This window comes from Limanda limanda, chromosome 1, assembly GCF_963576545.1.
Source record: "Limanda limanda chromosome 1, fLimLim1.1, whole genome shotgun sequence".
NCBI lineage: Eukaryota > Metazoa > Chordata > Actinopteri > Pleuronectiformes > Pleuronectidae > Limanda > Limanda limanda.
The window spans coordinates 17,488,688-17,508,546 of NC_083636.1; the positions used below are offsets into that span (position 1 = coordinate 17,488,688).

General features: G+C 43.8%; 1 protein-coding gene across 1 annotated transcript; it reads left to right on the plus strand.

Annotated features, from left to right (window-relative positions):
* Positions 1-5,082: 5,082 nt before the first annotated feature.
* si:dkey-159a18.1 (sortilin) lies at positions 5,083-19,469 on the plus strand. Its single transcript, XM_061075621.1, has 21 exons — positions 5,083-5,311; positions 5,722-5,784; positions 6,115-6,191; positions 6,281-6,377; positions 6,913-7,080; positions 7,379-7,452; positions 7,739-7,785; positions 8,145-8,281; positions 8,711-8,794; positions 9,836-9,896; positions 10,972-11,124; positions 11,612-11,709; positions 11,808-11,907; positions 12,350-12,524; positions 12,609-12,802; positions 13,299-13,491; positions 13,888-14,004; positions 14,080-14,224; positions 14,309-14,415; positions 18,951-19,071; positions 19,174-19,469. Exons 1-21 carry the CDS (start codon positions 5,084-5,086, stop codon positions 19,186-19,188), a joined length of 2,454 nt encoding a protein of 817 aa, XP_060931604.1. The 5' UTR covers position 5,083; the 3' UTR covers positions 19,189-19,469.
* Positions 19,470-19,859: the final 390 nt, after the last annotated feature.

Here is a 19,859-nt window from a genome sequence, read left to right on the forward strand (position 1 = left end):
AGTTAACAGTGACTCAAATGTGGAAACAGTTGCTCAAGGAGATGAAGATGCTCCGTGCAGCCTCTACACCACTGTCTTGGTTTAGACAGTGGTGTAGAGCAGCATCTACACCACTGTCTTGGTTTTATTGCCCAATGTCTATACTTGATTCAGTGCCATTTCAGATATTTTTCGTCACAAGGTGGAGGAGAGCAGACAAGAAATCACTCCTCTGAGGTTTCTTGCACTTTTTTTTATATTTGTGTCAGAGTTTGTATACAATATTCAACACATAAAAAACAAAAATATAAAGAGTGTATATAAGAATATATATAGGTTACATAGAGACAGAGGGAAAGACGGCGAGATATGTAATGCCACTCAAACACTTTCAGCCAAATTAGTTGCACCATTACTGTAAATTCGTTTTCTTCTGCAGTCTTTAAATGCATCCAAGCCTTGAAGGACAATGTACATTTTGTCAAGTGCACACAAGGTTAAGTGTGTACTGTGTAGCATCTCCGACTATCGGCTACAAGCATAAACAAACCCATAATCCTCCTCAATATTCCTGTTATTTCTGTATCCACATCCGCATTTTATCAGAGTTCAAATATTTTAAAGTACGTCCCTCCTCTTGCTATCTTGTCCATCTGGCTATCTTGACCATGACATTTTTTTTGTTATTCTTGTAAAAAAAAAAAAGTTGACGGTGGGGATTGTTTTTTTTAATTTCCTTGTCTAATTTGATGATCTTTGTAGCGAGGGTGTTGTGATAGTTGGCTGTATAAAATAACACAAAACGAAAAACAATAACATGAAACGTGAAGGAAATGTAAGGGAGGTAAAAATGCATCATGATGAAACTACCATAACTGGTATTTGATAAAAGAACATCAAGGTTTTTGCAAGTAAAGTTATAAATTGTTTTCATGTAAGTGAAGTTACCCTTTGAAGTCACTTTTCTAAGTTGATTGACAATTTAGTTGTTACAAATAGACGGTGAACCTGCAACAGACAGAGTTTACTGTTGCATTATGGGAAGTGTAGGAACTATATAGGCACTTATGGAGCCTGGCCTGCAGATGGCAGCTCACTTTAAAGGGCACATTATCAGGGCTTTGGGTTTGAGGAGGAACTTCTCATGCGTCAGAGTAAAGAACACATCCCCTGGCACTTTTGCACCATGACGCCCAACTTGTTCAAATGCAGCCTTGACAGCTGTTTTAAACAACCACAAACTTCTTTAAAATATTATTCATGTCACAGTTTATTGACTGTATTAGATAGATAGATAGAATCCTTTATTAGTCCCACAGTGGGGAAATTTGAGGGTTTTACAGCAGCAGCGCAGGCACAGTGCAACAAGAACAAAAGAAAGAGCAAAACAACATAGTAAGAAACAAAAACAACAATGAGCAAAAAGAAAAAGTAAACAGTCAAATAAGCAAATAAATAGTAAGTAGTAGAACAACTGAACAATACAATTAAATAATTAGATAATTAAATTAAATAATTAAATAGCAAATATTGTGTTGTGTGTTAAATGGGGTCACAGCTGGTTATACATTCTGACAGCAGCGGGAAGGAAGGACCTGCGATACCTCTCCCTCACACACCGGGGGTGAATCAGCCGGTGGCTGAAGGAGCTGTTTAGAGCTGCCAGGGTGTCCCGCATGGGGTGGGAGGAGTTGGCCATCAGGGAGGATAGCTTAGCAACCATCCCCCTGTCTCCTACCACCTCCACCGTATCCAGTGGACCCCCCAGCACACTGCTGGCCTTTCTGATGAGCTTATTAAGTCTCTTCCTGTCGGCTGTCGAGATGCTGCTGCCCCAGCAGGCCACTCCAAAGAAGATGGCTGATGCCACCACCGAGTCGAAGAAGGTCCTCAGGAGTGCTCCCTGCACCCCAAAAGACCTCAGACTCCTCAGCAGATAGAGTCTGCTCTGTCCCTTCTTGTAAATAGCCTGTGTGTGATCAGTCCAGTCCAGTTTATTGTTTAGGTGAAGACCCAGGTATTTATAGGATCTCACGATGTCAATGTCCGTTCCCTGGATGTTCACTGGTGTCGGAGGAGAGTGTTTACTCCGGCGGAAGTCCACCACCAGCTCCTTGGTTTTTCCAGAGTTGATCTGGAGGCAGTTCCGCTGGCACCATGTTATAAAGTCCTGGTTCAGGAGGAGGCAGTCCACAGGGGGGTTGCAGCAGCAGAGAGGACTGGATGGGGGGAGGGGTGGGTGGCTTATCGAATCTGTTGAAGAAAACAAGTTCAGGTCATTCACCCACTTCTGGTCCCCCATAGGCTGTTGGTTTTGAAACCAGACATGGTCTTTAGGCCCTTCCAGACCCCACTGATGTTTTTCTGCTGCAGCTGCTCCTCCATCTTCGCCCTGTAGACTTTCTTCCCGTCCCTTATCTTCCTCCTCAGCTCCCTCTGCACAGTCTTTAGCTTGTCTCTGTTACCTGACCTAAAGACCCTCTTCTTTTCCTTGAGGAGGGCCTTTATTTCAGGGGTGATCCATGGTTTGCTGTTGGAGAAACACTGTACAATCCTGGTGGGGACGGTGTTCTCCGTACAGAAGTTGATATAGTCCGTTATGCAGGTAGTGAGACTGTCGATGTCCTCCCCATGGTCATAACTGAATACTTCCCACACAGTCGAATCAAAGCAGTCCTTCAGAGCCTCCTCGGCTTCCTCGGACCATCTTTGTACTGTGCAAGTCACAGCTGGCTGCCTTTGCACAAGAGGTTGTACACAGGCAGGAGCTGCACCAGGTTGTTGTCAGATCTTCCCAGGGGAGGAAGAGGTGATGAAGAGTATGCCTCCTTGGTGTTGGCATATAAGAGGTCCAGTGTCTTATTGTCTCTGGTGTGGCAGGTGACATACTGGGTGAATGTGGGTAGAGTGGAGGACAGAGAGGCATGATTAAAGTCACCAGAGAGAAGGAGGAGTGCATTGGGGTGTTGGGTCAGCAGCCTGCTTGTCGCCGAGTGGATGACGTCACAGGCCGCCTCCGCATTAGCAGAGGGGTAAACAGACACAGCCATCACAATAACATGAGAGAATTCCCGTGGTAAGTAACTTGGCCTCATGCTAATGGCTAACAGCTCAATGTCCTTGGTGCAGGTCTGCTCCTTAACAGTGATGTGCCCAGGGTTACACCATCTGTCATTTACAAACACTGCAAGACCCCCCCCCCTTTCTCTTACCGCTCTCCGTTGTCCTGTCCGCTCGTATGATGTGGAACCCGTCCAGTGTAGCATGCGTGTCCGGAGTTAGCTCCGTTAGCCATGTCTCCGTAAACAACATGAGGCTCAACTCACGGTAGTCCGTTTGATGATCGTCAGCGCTGATAACTCATCCATCTTGTTGGGGAGAGACCGTACGTTTCCCATGATAATGGAGGGGAGAACTGGTTTAAAACGTCTCCTCCTGGAGCGACGTTTTGCTCCCGCTCGGCATCCACGTCTCTTCCTCCTTAGCTCGCGGGAGACCTCCGGTCTCTCCCCCGGTAGCAGCGCCGTGTGCCGGTATGCTAACAGCTGTTCCCTGGTGTAAACAATGGGACCTTGGCTACGTGCTGGATCCCCGGACACGGTGGTGAAAAGTGCAATAAGCAGAAAAAAGACAGCAACAAGCTTGGCGAGTCTAGTTGCCATAGTGCCCTACAACAATTACCAAAATAAAAAAGTAACAAAAATAACACAATAAACAGAAATAAACAGAAAAAGCTCAGTGGCTAGCAGACTGCTGTGTAAAGGCAGCCACTTGCACTGTGGACTTTACTTTGAAAAATCTCCTAATATATACAGTTAAGATATTATATATATATAGATATTCAGTATATAGTCAGAGAGGTCCTGAACACAGGCATATCAGTCTCACTGATATGCCCAATTATTGAGCAAAGTGTTTTTATAGAACTTTGAAGTATCCAGAAATTATCTATTCCACAGTGGAAAAATCTCTTAAGGCCAATTTATGCTTGTACGTCTTTTGTAAAACGGATAGATAAGACCGCCCTATCCGTCGTGGAACGCCCTCTCCGAGCGCCTCTCCGAGCTTTTCGTACACGTCTGATTTTTCTAACTGTCCGTCTTTATGTCGGAGAGCCCACGGACAGCTCTTGGCTGTGATTGGTCCGCGAACGACATCATTTCCCTACGACGTCATTTCCCTACGACGTCATTTACGGACCTCACACTTCCTGCCTTCTTCCCTGTGTCACATCAAACCCAAACACAACTCAATTCTACGATTAATGTGACGTGTGTGTTAAGCCAGCGGAGTTGTCCGGCTGACGGTGGCTCGTTAGAGCACTGACGGCATGTGTGCACGGTCACATACAGTTATAACGAGCTTTCAAAACGGTGCTAGCGGGCTAGCCACCATGCTAACTGCGGTGGTAACAGAGCAAAAACCCGCCGTCACGACTTTAATTCCACTTCTATCATGACACTGTTTCTATAATACCGCCAGGTTAGAAGCAAACACTGGATAGTAGTTAGTGTCGGGAGTCCCTGCTGACTGAGTGATGAAGCTGGGGGGGAGCTAGCTCCGTGTAGCTTCTAGCTACATGTAGCCTCAAGCAGATTCAAGCTGTGGAATCAGCAACACAGTTCGGAAACAAGACCGGAGAACCGCTGCGCTAAGAAACGATTACATCAGCATTTTGACCCGCTGGGTGTCACTTTATTTAGTTCTGTTAGTTGCCATGTGTATTTAATTAAGAAATGACACAGGTAAGACGATATACCCTTCTTGTGAATATAATCCAATACATTTATTTTTCAACTATGCATTTTGTATAGGCTCCAGGTCAACAGTTTATTTTGAAATAAAATTATTTTGAATTTCTGTGTCGGCTGATTTGACCACAGTCCACAAGGTGCGTTTTCCCCCCCTCTGTAAATCCTCCCTGTCACCTGGATCCGGGCAGAAACACCTCACTCAGCACTTGTTATGCTAATGACCCGAGCAGGCACTTCACACCTTCACTTGCCTTCGCAGCGCACGGTCACCAGCCTGTGCCACCAGCGCCAAACATCGCGCCCACTGGTTTTTATTCATCAACTTAAATTGGCGAGGTGTCCCATCGGATATGCTCTGGAGCCTAATGGTCCTCGGCGGGGTGTGGGTCTGTCTGGTGGCCGGGAGGACAGCGACCCTCCCGCGGCCTCAGCTGGATGGGAACCGGGGCCAAGTGCACGCACGCCCCAGGAGGGAGGGCAGCGGAGCATCCAAGCTTTCTCCCGGTCCTGTGTTCACCTCCTGCCGGCTCCCCCTCACCCCAGCAGAACACCGAGTTCTGGATGACAACACTCACGAGGTAAGGAATGTGTTTGAAGTTTGTGTTGGCACCTTATATAAACAGTATATGGTTAGCATCAAGGGAAGGGTTTTGTTGAATGGGCAGATTCAATGTCCAACATATGAGTCATGAGTTTGAACTTAAGTTCCCACACAGACAAACCTGTTTCAGAAGAAATAGCATTTTTCTTTGCAGCTGTTTCTTGTTGTTGTTGTTGATTGATAACATTCAACTGTAATTCCAAGTGAAATTAGGACATTAAACTGATTCCATGACGTTTGTTCCAACCTCTCTTTTAGTTCCCAACCACTTAACATTCTTTAAGATAGTTTTTCAAGATGTGTGAATAAATCTGGAGTGCGTTATCTCTTTATTTCTTAAAGGTATTATTATAGGTAACGTCTGTCTCCTCTCTCGTTCTCCCGTAGACTGGTTTTAATGGTGATGATGGCTCCTATGTGATTCTCACATGGGTGGGCGATGGTACAGGAGTGAGTATCTTTGTGCTACAAGCATCACGTCATCCTCCTAAAACAAATCGTGTTTAAATAGTCTGACTCAAACACGTGGGAATATTCAGATATTATATCTGCAGCAGTGTGTGGTTCAATAAAAGAAACTTCACATTTCTCATATTTAGGTTTTATTTTGATCATTTCTATTTTCCTTAGGCTGCCGCTATATTTAGGAATAGAAAGAACAAAGTTCTGTTTGTAATAAAGACATTAAAATGATAACTTTCTCATTCCTGGACTTGAAATCTATTTAATTCAGATATTTGTATAGTTGATAAGTGTTAGCTGCGCTGCTTTATGTCCTAGGTGGTCCTGGTGCTTTCTACGATCAGCGTTCCCATCAACACTTATCTAGACGGAGGCTCGTCACGACTTTACAGAAGGTGAGTAAGCGTCTGAAATCCACCAGGAAAACATTCATGTGTGTGTAGCTCATACGGGCAGGACTTCACCTGATTCGCTCTCTCATCAGCACGAATTATGGGAAGTCCTTCCTCGACATTTCCCATCGCATCAACAACACATTCATAAAGGAGGAGTTCGGAGTCAGCGTTGGACCAGGAAGCTCCGTAAGTCACCATGAGCATCCTCCGATAAGTTCTGACACCCGGCCTTCCTTTTGTGTGTCTGTGTGTAGCTGTTCAGAGTTTCACACCGAGGGAAGTGTGTGTGTGTGTGTGTGTGTGTGGTTGAGGACATTTTGCCGTCCGCTCAGCTTGTGCCACCTTTTAACTTTCAAACCAGTTCTGCTCGTATGCTGTTGTGGTGGCTGACACGTTCAAAAACAGTATAACCACAGAAATGCCTCGACAAGCAAACACTTTAGCGACAGTAACAGCAGCAGGAAGGTGCCAGTTTTATGTTCTCACTATCGACACATAGCCATGTTATAGCATCTACACTTGTTTGTGAAATGTTGTGAGTGCAGGACATGCTGTGTGTAGAAGTGAAGCCTATGCTAAAGTGTCTGAAACATGGTATTCACAAAAAACCATTAAGGGGCGACTCCACTGGATTAAAGAACTTAAATCAGTTTCTATAGTCAGCTTTTTTTAATTCTTATTTAGTTTGATTTAATTTTATTTCTCTGCTTTGGGATTTCAGGTGATTCTGACTGCAGACACGCCGGTGGTGGACCACCCAGGGGGGATCATCTTCACCTCCACTGATGCCGGAGCGACCTTCAAGTTCATTCAACTGCCCTTCCACCTGGCTCAGCCAATCACGTACCACTTCCTCAACCCTGACTACCTCGTGGCCCTCAGCATCGACGTGAGTCACGGAGCCGACTGATGCTTTGTCCTTTTTCTGTTCTTTTACTGATCCGTGGCCATTATTCTCACAAATACTCAGATTCTCACTGTAGTTTCCTTCCCTCTGCATGACCTACAAACCTCGTGCTCACAAGAATCAGCACTTAAAAACATGTGTTTCGCATCAAGCCCCCCCCCCACCCACCCACACACCCACCCACACACACACACTAACACACAAATAGACAAACACACACTCACACATCAAGCACACACCTTAATTAAAAGGTAAACACTCCTCTGTTCCCTCCCTCCAGGGAGGATTGTGGCTCTCGCTGGACTTTGGTGCCAAGTGGACAAAAGTTCATGATGGAGTGCATTCTTTCTCATGGTGAGAATAAACAGGAAACAAATCCCTGTGTGTCTGAAGAAAGATGTTCAGTATCACATGTACTATTAATGCCTATAAATATATCTGCAGCAATACTGAATGCTGCATGTACATTATGCTGTACTTGATGTACATAGCGATTCAGTGTGTGTATAATGTGTACTTTAAGCATAAATTGTTCTTATACCCATGCTGCATATTTAAACTTATACTTATATATCTGCTGCACTGAACTGAAGCAAATTTGAAATGTGTTTCTGAAATAGTTTTGACTTCTTTCCTTCAGGGGAGCTGGTGTCAACTTGTTCTTCAGTTGCACTCGAGTCGACACTGGTAAGAAACCATGAAAAACATGCACGTATAAAGTGTTTTTATCACGTGAGACCTAATAAATGATAATATAATCTAATAATTAAAATAATCACCCTTTAATAAATGTTATCAGTTTTTCTTTGTGGTAGGGAACCATACAACTATAAAAACACAGTAGACCAATAGAAGACACTAGCAATTGCAATACATACCATACCAAACAAATACACAATAAAGAGAAAGAAGACAAGAAATAAGAATAATCCTAAAATAATGTGCAGAGGATCAGTGGTAATTAATGTTACATGTGAAACAAGTATGAATGAGCAAGAACAGAAGAAAACGTAACTCGTTACTAAGTTTGCTTCCTGTCGCTGTAGTCGAGGCAGACGAGCGGGGGGACTTAGTGCTGAAGAGGACGAAGGACCTGGGGGACACCTTCACCACCATCCACGAGGACATCTTCAGTTTTGGCTACATCGGAGCTTTTCTCTTCTTCTCTGTGATGGAGGATTCGGTAAGAGACGATATAAACACATATTTATTTCCATGCAAATGAGCCCTCTTAAGGCACGGACTATACACTGGACATAAAGATGACAAAAGTGAAGCCCCTGGTGGCTAGCTGCAGTATAGGTCATATACCTCACCTCCTCCATGTTAAGAAAGGGACATTGACCAACCCAAAAAACAAGTCAAAACATTGTTTCTCAAGTTGGTTTCTGTCACTTTAGGTAGTTCTCATCACACTGATGTATGTTGAAGTGTTCATTTTTCCGCTGAGGTCGGTTTCAACGAGTTAGACGTGGAGACGCATCGTGCATCTTCATTCTCTGGCAATGAGACGGACACCAAATTAAAATTGCACCTTGAAACGATAACAGCACACTTGTCACTCTGTTCATTAAACAAGTTTATTTACAGTGATGTATTATTCTGCTCGCAGAGATCCCCTCGTGTCATGTACTTCTCATCAGACCAAGGAGACACCTTCAGTCGAGCACTTTTGCCTTCTGCTTCCACTGAGCAGGTGAGAAATAAAATACTTTATTCAATTAAAAACTTTACTTTGTCCTGCCTGGATTGTGACTGTGGGACCAGGTATTGTAGCTATCAGGTACCGTAAACGTAATAAGTGTGTTAACTTATGTATCAGTGAAATAATTTTTATTCAAAGTTCCTCTACAGCTTCTTGTGATTAGACAACCTTTAACAAAGACTAAAACTCCTTACCACAGGAAATACACAGATGTTGCTATACTAACTTCCATTGTCACATGTCTCAGTCTTATTTTGAGTTCGACTTGATGTTTGGAAACTTTGAAACTGTCCTTGTAACAGACATGTGCTTTGAGTGGTTGAACGCGATGGGGTTTATTTCACCTGTAGAAGAAACATCAGCGACAACGTTTCCTGTGTGTTACTGTGGGTTACACACAGTAACAAGCAGTAATACACCCACCACATCTTGTTGACAGCACAAACACACACTCTGTCTCACGATGATTAGACACGGTTTTCTGAAGACGAGTAAATTAGTCATCACAAAGTTGTTGTTTCTTAATTTTTTTCCATGATCACAAATCCGAGTTCTCTCACCCGCATGTGCTCCCCGTCCCTCATTAGGATATAGCCTGTGTGTATGTGGGTCATCAAGGTATTACTCATGTTGTGGGGACCTTAATGTGTACACAGTCACATTATGGGGACTTGTCGTCCTTATGGGCACGAAAACCAGGTCCCTGCAACGTTAATCATTCAATTTCAGGTCTAGGTTAAGGTTAAGGTTAAGGTTAAGGTTAGGGCAAGGGTTAGGTTCAGGTTTAGGTTTGAATTAAAGTTAATGTGAAGGTTATTGTTAGGTTTGGGTTTGGGTGAAATTTAGGTTAGGTAAGGTTTAGGCTAAGGTTAGGTTTAAATTGGATTGAGGTTATGGTAAGGGTTTTTAATTATGGGGTTAGGGTTAGGGTTAGAGAAAGTCTCTTGGAAATCAATGTAATGTCCTCTGAAGTCACGGAGACACAACTAAATGTGTGTTTTTCGGTGTGTGTGCGTTTGTGCGTGTTTGCAGTTCTACTCGATCCTGGACGGAGATGTGGATATGCTCTTCATGCATGTGGACAACCCAGGAGGTAACGGAGAAAAATCACACACACAGACATTTAATCCCCTTTGTCAAACGCCTTCCCTTAAACCCGACAGGATTGACAGCCCTCTCAGCTCCTTTTGTTGTAATGGAAAAAGCTCAACGGTAAAGACAGGACTGGTTTCACAAGTTCCTGGTATTGCTGACAAATCTTTCCTTCATACATGAGTGTTTGTGTATGTGAGTCCAGCCGCCCAGCCTTTTGTCCCCCCCCCCCGCTCTCTTTCTCATTCAGTCCCTCTTCTCTCATTCATTTCCATTATTATTATTATTTGTATTATTTTAACTAGTGCTCCAGTTTGTGGGCTGGGGTGACAGGGACTTTTTTTCCAGCTGAGATAAACAGGGGAGATATGGGAGCACATCTTGTGTTTTATCTTTCGTCGGCTGCAGATTTAGGTTACACCGCAAAAGCTGACAAACGTATCTTGGGATCAGGGTGTAACACAAGCGCACACATACACATGCACGCACACAAACACGCTCACACTAGAAAAAGTAAACCACGTCCATCACCCTCCTCGGCTGAGCTCGTCCCCCCCCCTCAGTTTGAATATGATTGATGGTGACACGTTGCTGTCGTGAAAAATTGGTGTCAGCGCGGCATGGCACCATTATTATTTATTTAGAAGCTGCGCCGCCTACAGTTCTTATCGTTTCCACATCTGGTGCCAGTGTGTTGGTTTATTCTGGGATAGAAATCTGCCGCAATGTATATAAAAGCTTTGTGGTGGATGTAAAGGTCGAAGGAAACTTTTTGTTTGTCTATTAAGAGCAAGGAAATAAAAAATAAAAGATTAACCACATCCTGTTTGCACAAGTACAACATGTGGTTTGGCAGAAATGTCTTGGAAAGAAAATGAGTCAGGTGGATTACAAACTGTTTGACATTTAATTTTTTTACTCATAATATAATTATGAAATTCCAAACACTCTTTTCTTCATTTATGATTTGTTGCCCTCTACATGTGTACTTAAGCAATTTAGTATTTAGTACACATGAAAATGACAAATACAAATCTCTTTATCTACAGTGAGTCTTCCATCTGTTTTTGCTGTAGACACCTTCTTCGGGACCATGTACACGTCGGACGACCGTGGCATCTTGTTCTCCAAGTCCCTGGAGCGCCACCTGTTTGAGGGCCACAGGAAGAGCGACTTCACCAACATCACCTCACTGAGAGGAGTGTACCTCACCAATAAACTAGACGAGGGTAGGCCCTCTTTCTGTCATCTGGATTTACACTCATACAACTGCACACTAGATCATTTTTGGGGTTAAATCTTAAGGGACAATCACAGTTTATTACATCATGGGCCTTGTTCTTGTAGATGCTGACATGATTTATATCGCTTTTAATAAGATTATACTAAATTCCCAGAAAAAGCCCCAGAAGATTAAAACATTACTGCAGACCACAGTTCAGGGATTAGGCTTAAAAAAACACTTGGCAAATCAAGCTCATTTAGGGCTGGGGTTTCGGTATGGAAGAGTTAAGCAGAAGTTTAAAGTAAAGTTTAGAATCTGAGCCATAAGCTGATATTTTGACCTTTTCTTCACACTTTTCTGGCTGTGGAGCTTTGCGTTGACTGTAACAGGTGAAGAAAGCTGATCTATTAATCCAAGTTTTAACTACTTTACTTATTACCCCAGAAGAAAGGAAATCCCACCATGCATTCCCCCCCTGTGTTGTGTTGCAGACGGCCGTATACGATCCGTCATTTCCTTCAACAGAGGAGGGACCTGGCGACAACTCAATAAACCGGAGAACGTGGACTGTAGCGAGCAAATCAAGAAAGTACGTTACATGCAGTGCATTGGATTTAAATGAGTTTAATCTAATAATCGCTGACTAAAAACATTTGCATACGTATGTGTGTGTTTGTGTGTCATCAGTGCAACCTGCATATTCACGGAGAACACAGTCGGAACAACCAGATAGTTCCCATGCTCGCCCTGTCGGAGCCAATGGCCATCGGTCTGGTCATCGCACATGGTAATTTAACTGCAACCTACCCAACTCTTGTTATCCAGTGGAAGTATAGACTTCCAGTTCCAATATTTCAGCTTTAAAGCAACACTATGCAGCTTTTTTATCCTTAAAACAGCAGCTTCGAAATTAGTTTGTTGGTTCACTGACTAAGAACATGAAGAATTCTAAACAGAGTTTGGTGGATTTGTTACAGCAGCATCTCTTCTGCTAATATCCAGTGTTCAGTTGTGATTTAGAGTCAAGAGATAGATAAGCTTTGTTTTTTCTCGACCTGGAACCCACCTAACCTCTTGGACATGGAGCCAAACAGATGAATGCCCACATGTGGCTGCAGAGGGCGCTGTTGCTCAGTAAAAGTTACATACTGTTGCTTTAAACGTCTCACTGATGAGTCGTAAGTCTGACACGGCGATGATTAAAAGATGAACTCCCCTCTCGTCTTCAGGCACAGTTGGTGATTCTCTGTCATCATCGCAGCATCCAGATGTGTTTGTGTCCTCAGACGGGGGCTACAAGTGGAGGGGGACACTGAGGGGTCCTCACCACTACAGCATACTGGACTCTGGGGGTCTCATTGTGGCCGTGGAGGCCCAGCGCAAGGGACAAGTCAAGACAATCAAGTACTAAGTGTTTTTTTAACGTCATGCATTACTTGTCAATGAGGAGGCAGAGAGAGATGGAGTCATGTTGTCCGTGGTCTCCAGGTTCTCCACGGACGAGGGCCAGTGCTGGAAGTCGTACAATTTCACGGAGCAGCCCTTCTTCTTCGCGGGCCTAGCGTCCGAGCCGGGCACCAAGGCCATGAATGTCAGCGTGTGGGGTTTCCGGCCCGAGGCCGACGGCCAGCCCATGTGGGTGGCCGTCACCATTGATTTCCAGAGTGTCATTACCAGAGAGTGTGAGTCAAGCTGCTTTAATCCTGTCTGCCTGGTGGAGCGAGGTGAAGTCGGGCCGCAGATTATCTCTCTTACACAATCCGGGGACTTCCCAAAAGCTAGACGTCCAAAACGCTGACTTCCTCTATTTGTACATTTTTTTTTATATCACATCTCTCAAACCAACATGCTGTGAAAAGAACACATGTCAAACCGCTTCTTATTTCACAGTTTACTATTCTGCTTATGCTGCGTTTCTCTATTTCTCTGTAATTGTTCTTCTTTCAGTTCCTTTATACTTATTTTCTCAATCAGCTTCCTCCTACATAAACAGATTTCCACGAACATTGGTTGAAGGAAGGAACATGAGCCAAGAAATAAACCTTACGGGATAGTTCTGTTTACTTAGATAATCATGTTTGTTTCTTTTTGTGCCATTTTTAACAATTTCACAGGGAATAACTCATATTGCTTCCGACAGTCTGTTTAGTGTTAATTGCTGGTCGTCTGTTTCCTCAGGTAACAATCTGGACTATGAAGAGTGGCTTTCTCATTCTGCAGGGGGCGGGGCCTCGGAGAGAAGCGCCTGCGTCCTGGGGGTCAAGGAGACGTACCGGAGGCTAAAGAAACAATCTGTGTGCCGAAACGGGAAAAGCTTTGTAGTGAGCAAGAAGCAGAGCCCCTGTCTGTGCACCAGGGACGATTACCTATGGTAAGACATGTTCTCAGTGATCGGAAGAAGAAATATACATATATCATGTCCACAGATTGTAAAATCCATCAAACAAACATGTCTGGAGACGTGTTTTCGGGGCAGTAACTAAAGCCGTTTTCAGACATGAACTCCAGATGAGTGTCTGGAGGATTGGGACTAGGCTGTTTCTTGAGTTTTACTTTCACAAATGCAAAAAGCAGTGGGAGATTCTCCGATCAGACACATTCAGAATGACACAGAAAACAGCAGAAAGTCCGGAGGCTCGCACTCGAAAATATTGCTTTCTAATATGCAGCCCCTCCTGAGAATGTCCGGAGGTTCTCTGGAGTTCAGTGCATGTCTGAAAGCAGCTTGAGACAGCACGGAGAATATCTCTCCCTCTTTCCGTTACAGTGACTACGGCTACTATCGTCACCCGAACACCAAGGAGTGTCTGCGACAACCGGACGCTGCGAATAAAACCTTGGAGATGTGTTTGAACCGAGAGGAGGATGAGCTGCTGACGGCCGGGTAATAATATTCTCTCCTTTTATCGAATGATCACACACTCGTCCTCCACACATGCTCACACGCTTTTGTTCGCAGGTATCGCAAGGTTCCGAGCAACAAGTGTGAGGGGGGATTCATGCCTCATCTCGCTGTGCAAACACTCATCAGACCCTGTGGCGTTAAACCCAGCCCCGGCCCGCCTGCCGTGTCAGTGCCTCCAGGGCCGGTCTTCGACACACCGGTGTGTAGATCTGTTGTGCAGTTTGTGCAGATGCTTATCGCCAGTTTTTAAATGGATCTAACATGTGTTTGCATGTTTTTGCAGCGAGAGAAGTTGGTGTTGATCCTGGTGTGTGCAGGGGCAGGGGTCATCGTCCTGGTGGCGGTCGCTTCCGCTCTACTTGCTGTCAAGCGAGTGGTTTACAGGACAAGGTGAGTCACACACACACACACACACACACACACACACACACACACATACAAACACTTGGGCTGTTTGTTTGTTTGTTTGTTTGTTTATTTTGACAGGGACAGTGCATATTAATAGACATTTCTGTAAATATGCCAGATTTAGCCAGAAGGTTAGTTTCCATCTGCAGTCCTTGGCCAGATGTAACAATAGGCTCCCTAAAAAGCAAATAAGCAAATAACAGAAAGAGTTTAAAAAAAAAAAAAAAACATAGAAAAGCAACAGATAAAACATTAATTATAACCACATACAAGTATTCAGTAGTTCAAGCATTAAAATACATGAAGCATGCAGGACAAACAAGAGTCAGCATCAAACAAACACAAATTGAAAAGGTAGACTAGGACTTATAGAGGACATCTATATGTGTTAGACATCGAGGCAGTAGCCCACCAAAGCAGACAGTACATGCACAACAAACTAACAAAAAGTCGACATGACAATAGTACATGAAGCAGCACAGGAGAGACATAGAACGAGCTACAAAAATCATACAAACAAGCAAGCATACAAAGTAAGTTGCAGGACAAATTCACAGACACGCTGACACAAGGAGGCAAGAGCAGGCGGGTCAAGTTTAGTGCTGGCAGATCATATTATCAAACAGCCACTGTTTCAGATTAGAACTAAATGACCGATATGTGTTTAGGTCTCTGATACATGTTGGGATGTTATTCCATTCACGTGAGGCTGCAACAGAGAAGGCTGACTGACTAAAGGTACTTTTCCTAAATGGAATAATGCAGTCCCCTTTCATGACTCCTCTTGTGATCCGATGTTGGTTTGTTCTAATAGTTACAAATTCTCTAAGTGGAGGAGGGGCCATGCCATGTATGATTTTGTAAAAGAGACATGCATTTTTGTGCTTAATCATGTTTTCCCAGCTCACTAGATTGTGTTTTCTTAAAATTGCACAGTGATGGAATTGCCTTGGTTTTTTGTCCAGAACTTTCAGTGTTTGTTTATACAAAGACTGTAGTGGTTTTAGTGTTGTGTGATTAGCCTGAGACCAGCTCGTCAGACAGTAGCTCATGTGAGAGAATATCATTGAATGCATGTACATCATGGCTGCCTCGGTGGACATAGAGTTTCGTATAAATTTGAAATTGGCAAGATTGAATTTGATCCTTTTGCAGACAGTTTTTACATGTGCCCTGAAATTAAAGTTGGAGTCCAGAATAATGCCAAGGTATTTAAATTCCTTAACAATTTCTAACTTTTCTCCTGACACAAGAACATCTGGGTTTTCACTACAGTCATTTGTTTTGGAGAAGAACATACCAACAGTCTTAGACACATTTAGTTGGAGACAGCACTGATTGAGCCATGCTGTAATTTTCAGCATGGCCTTTGTGAGTTTGGCAGCAACTTCGGTTTTTGTCAATCCATGCACATACAGCACAGTATCATCAGCATACATTTGAATGTGGGCCTCTGGACACACAGACGGCAAGTCGTTGATATACAAACAAAATAAAAGTGGACCCAGTATGGATCCCTGTGGTACACCAGTGGACAAGGAGAGGGTGTCAGATTGCTGGTTATTTATTCGAACAGTTTGAGTTCGGTTAAAAAGGTATGATTCAACCCATTGACGTGCCTCAACAGAAAAATTAAAATTGGATAACTTGGATAATAGAACCTTGTGATTCACAGTGTCAAATGCTTTGCGGAGATCAAGAAAGACAGCACCGACAACGCCACGCTTATCCAACAGTGATTTAATTTTCTCAATGAAAAAACAATTAGCCGTCTCGGTTGAGTGGTTGGATCTGAAGCCAAATTGCATTGGATGAAGGGGGAATGAGCTGTTGTTCAGGTGGTGTATGATTTGCTCAGCTACACACTTTTCTGCTACTTTAGACATTATAGGGAGGATGCTGATCGGCCTATAGTTACAGGCGGAATGATGATCACCAGATTTGAAAATTGGCGTGACAATTGCAGATTTCCAAATACTTGGAAACTGCCCTTGGGATATTGAAAGATTAACAATTTTAGTGATGGGATTGGCTAATGATGAACCGATATCTTTAAGCATCGTTGAGTCCATACCAAATGAATCTTTAGCTTTTGAGGGTTTGAGAGATTTAATAATACCTGTGATTTTTATTTCTGAGACAGTGTTTATACTGAAGGCTGGCTCCATTGTGTTTACTGAAGACACATTAACATGATCAGTCGAGAAGCCCTTTGCAATAGTTGCTACAGAATCAACAAAGTATCGATTAAGAGCTACTGCTACTTCAGATGGGTCCTTGGTCAGCTTTCCATTCAAGTCAAGTTCAATTGACCTTCCTGCGCTATGATGTTGTCCCATGAGTTTTTTTAACTGAGTCCATATTACTTTCGGATTACCCCGTGCCTCACTAATTATAGCAATAAAGAAATCAGCCCTAGCTTTCCTCAGACCTGTTATCACTTTATTTCTTAACATGGCAAAGTGATATTTGTCATGATAAAATTTTGTTCTAATGGCCTTTTTTAATGCAAGATCACGTTCTTTCATTAGTTTCAAAATGTCTGCATTTATCCAGGGAAGACTGTTCTTTTTATTCCTACTCCTAATGCTACGGGAAAATTCTGCAATTATACTCTGAATTTTACTTGAGAATATTTGACTGCCCTCACTCAGGTTTTTTCCAAATAACAGATCATTCCAGTTAAAACTATGAATAGTGTTTTTAAAAGACTCTTGCATGTTCTTGGGGATTCTAATGCTTTCATGTTCCTTAGTAGAGGAGCTAAATCTCTTTTTTGTTAACTTTCTGACCACAAGAGTTAGATTGTGGTCAGATAGCCCAGTTATCATGTTGTACGTTTTTGAGGTTCTCTCCGGTCTGTTACTGAACACTAAATCAATCTGAGTTCTGGTGGATTGGGTTATTCTTGTTGGACCTTTAATCAGCTGTGAGAGATCTAGCCCATCGGTTATTTGTTTGAGGTTCTTTCTAATTGATCTATCTTCCCAATTTACATTAAAATCTCCCATTATTATCACCTCTTTCTTAAAATGACATTCCTTGAGCATGTTTTGGAATTTTTCATAAAAATCATTATTTGAGGAGGGTGGGCGATACATTACAATAAGAATAAAAGACATTTGTGGTGATAGAGTGATATTCAAGCAAATACATTCCAAATCACAGTTTGACAGCAGTAATTCATTACATTGGATACAATCCTTCAGATAGACCATAACCCCGCCTCCCTTTGATTTCACCCTATCTCGTCTATACATTTGATAGCCTGGTATGTTTAGTGCTGCAGTTGGTGAGTTTTCATGTAGCCAGGTTTCAGATAGACAGGAAATCTAAATTTGATTCCATTAGTAGATGCTGGATTTGGTCACTTTTCGATACAATACTTCTTATGTTAAGATGACCACCAAATAAACCCTTAGGTTTAACTTTGGGATCCCATATTATTCTGGAGTGGTTGACAGTTTGAAAGACTATCCACTTCCTGTGTTTTGTGATTGCCTGATTAATGATTTGTTTCCCATTTACATCCCTTAGCCCTCTGGCCACACGTAGCTTTTTATTTGAGTTAATGTTACACTTTGCTATTGGATTGTTACCTTCGATACCAGGAAGCTGTCGGTCAACATGCGTATCAGACTGCACGGCAGACTGAGTCACCACTGTGTAGACCTTTTGCTGTGGTTGTTTCCCGGCTGGCCGTGGTTGTAGCCCGGCTGGCTGTGGTTGAAGTCCGGTTGGCCGTGGTTGAAGCCCGGCTGGCCGTGGTTGAAGCCCGGCTGGCTGTGGTTGAAGCCTGGCCGGCCGTGGTTGAAGCCCGGTTGGCTGTGGTTGAAGCCCGGCTGGCTTTTGATGTAGCCCAGTTAGGTGAGGATGTAGCCTGGTTAGCTGTGATTGTAGCCTGGCTGGCAGTGGATGTAGCCCAGCTAGCTGAGGTTGTAGCCCGGCTGGCTGTGGTTGTAGCCTGGCTGGCTGTGGTTGAAGCCCGGTTTGCCGGGGTTGTAGCCTGGCTGGCTGTGGTTGTAGCCCGGCTGGCTGTGGTTGAAGCCCGGCTGGCTGTGGTTGAAGCCCGGCTGGCTGTGGTTGTAGCCTGGCTGGCTGTGGTTGAAGCCCGGTTTGCCGGGGTTGTAGCCTGGCTGGCTGTGGTTGTAGCCCGGCTGGCTGTGGTTGAAGCCCGGCTGGCTGTGGTTGTAGCCCGGTTGGCTGTGGTTGTAGCCCGGCTGGCTGTGGTTGAAGCCCGGCTGGCTGTGGTTGAAGCCCGGTTTGCCGGGCTTGTAGCCTGGCTGGCTGTGGTTGTAGCCCGGCTGGCTGTGGTTGAAGCCCGGCTGGCTGTGGTTGAAGCCCGGCTGGCTGTGGTTGAAGCCCGGCTGGCTGTGGTTGAAGCCCGGCTGGCTGTGGTTGAAGCCCGGCTGGCTGTGGTTGTATCCCGGCTGGCTGTGGTTGAAGCCCGGCTGGTTGTGGTTGAAGCCCGGCTGCACTTACACTTCTTTGTTGTGGTTCCCTATCTCCCTCTGCAGGACACCTGTGTATCGCTTCTCCACCCTCCAGCTGCAGGAGGACGGGAACGGCGTCGTCACGCCGGATCTTGAAAGTGCCGCCAGCAGCAACGGCACCGTCTGCCATCATGACTCAGACGACGTAAGCGTTATTATCACTTTGACGTCTCCAGCTCAAAAATCCATTTTAGAGTGTTTGATTTTCTCCAGAACGATCTAATACAGTTGTTTCTTATCATGACAGGATCTTATCCAATGACACATCTTAACGGACAGATCCACTTTGGAAACCAGCTTTGCTGAAAAAGACTGTCAACTGCATTGTGTTGGATTGACGCCTCATGTTTGGACGGGAGCGACCCGTGTGCCAAGTTCTGGGGATTTTTAATAACAAGCATGACATTGTTAAATGTATTAATTTATTGATATTGAGCTCACTTCATTTCATTGCTTTACTCTGCTTCCTTTATAATGTACAGTATTTTTTTATGTTACTCTGTTTTGCACCACCTTTTTATGTCTGTCAAAATGTGAAAACAAAACATGGCAATTCTTCTAATTTGCATTTGTGAAAAATAAATTATTGCATGTTATCAAGTGTTTGTCTCAGGTTAAAATGTTTGCATCAGAGCTTTGTGTCCAGTAGGTAGCGCTGGTGAAGCAGGAACCTGTCCCGTCTGTACACAATGGAGCAGAGAAGAAGAAAGAGCAGGAAGTTGGCGAAACGGAAACAGAGATAGTTTAGAAACAAGATTATTCATCAGTCATTCGATAGCTGCCACTACCTTTCTGTGTGGATGTAAAATTACAAAGACAAAAAATTCTACGCTGTTTTATTAGATGGCAAAATTGTACAAATAAATATATAAATGCTGACATGAATAATTATTTACAAATATTTTGGATAAATGAAACCATTCGACTCATGCC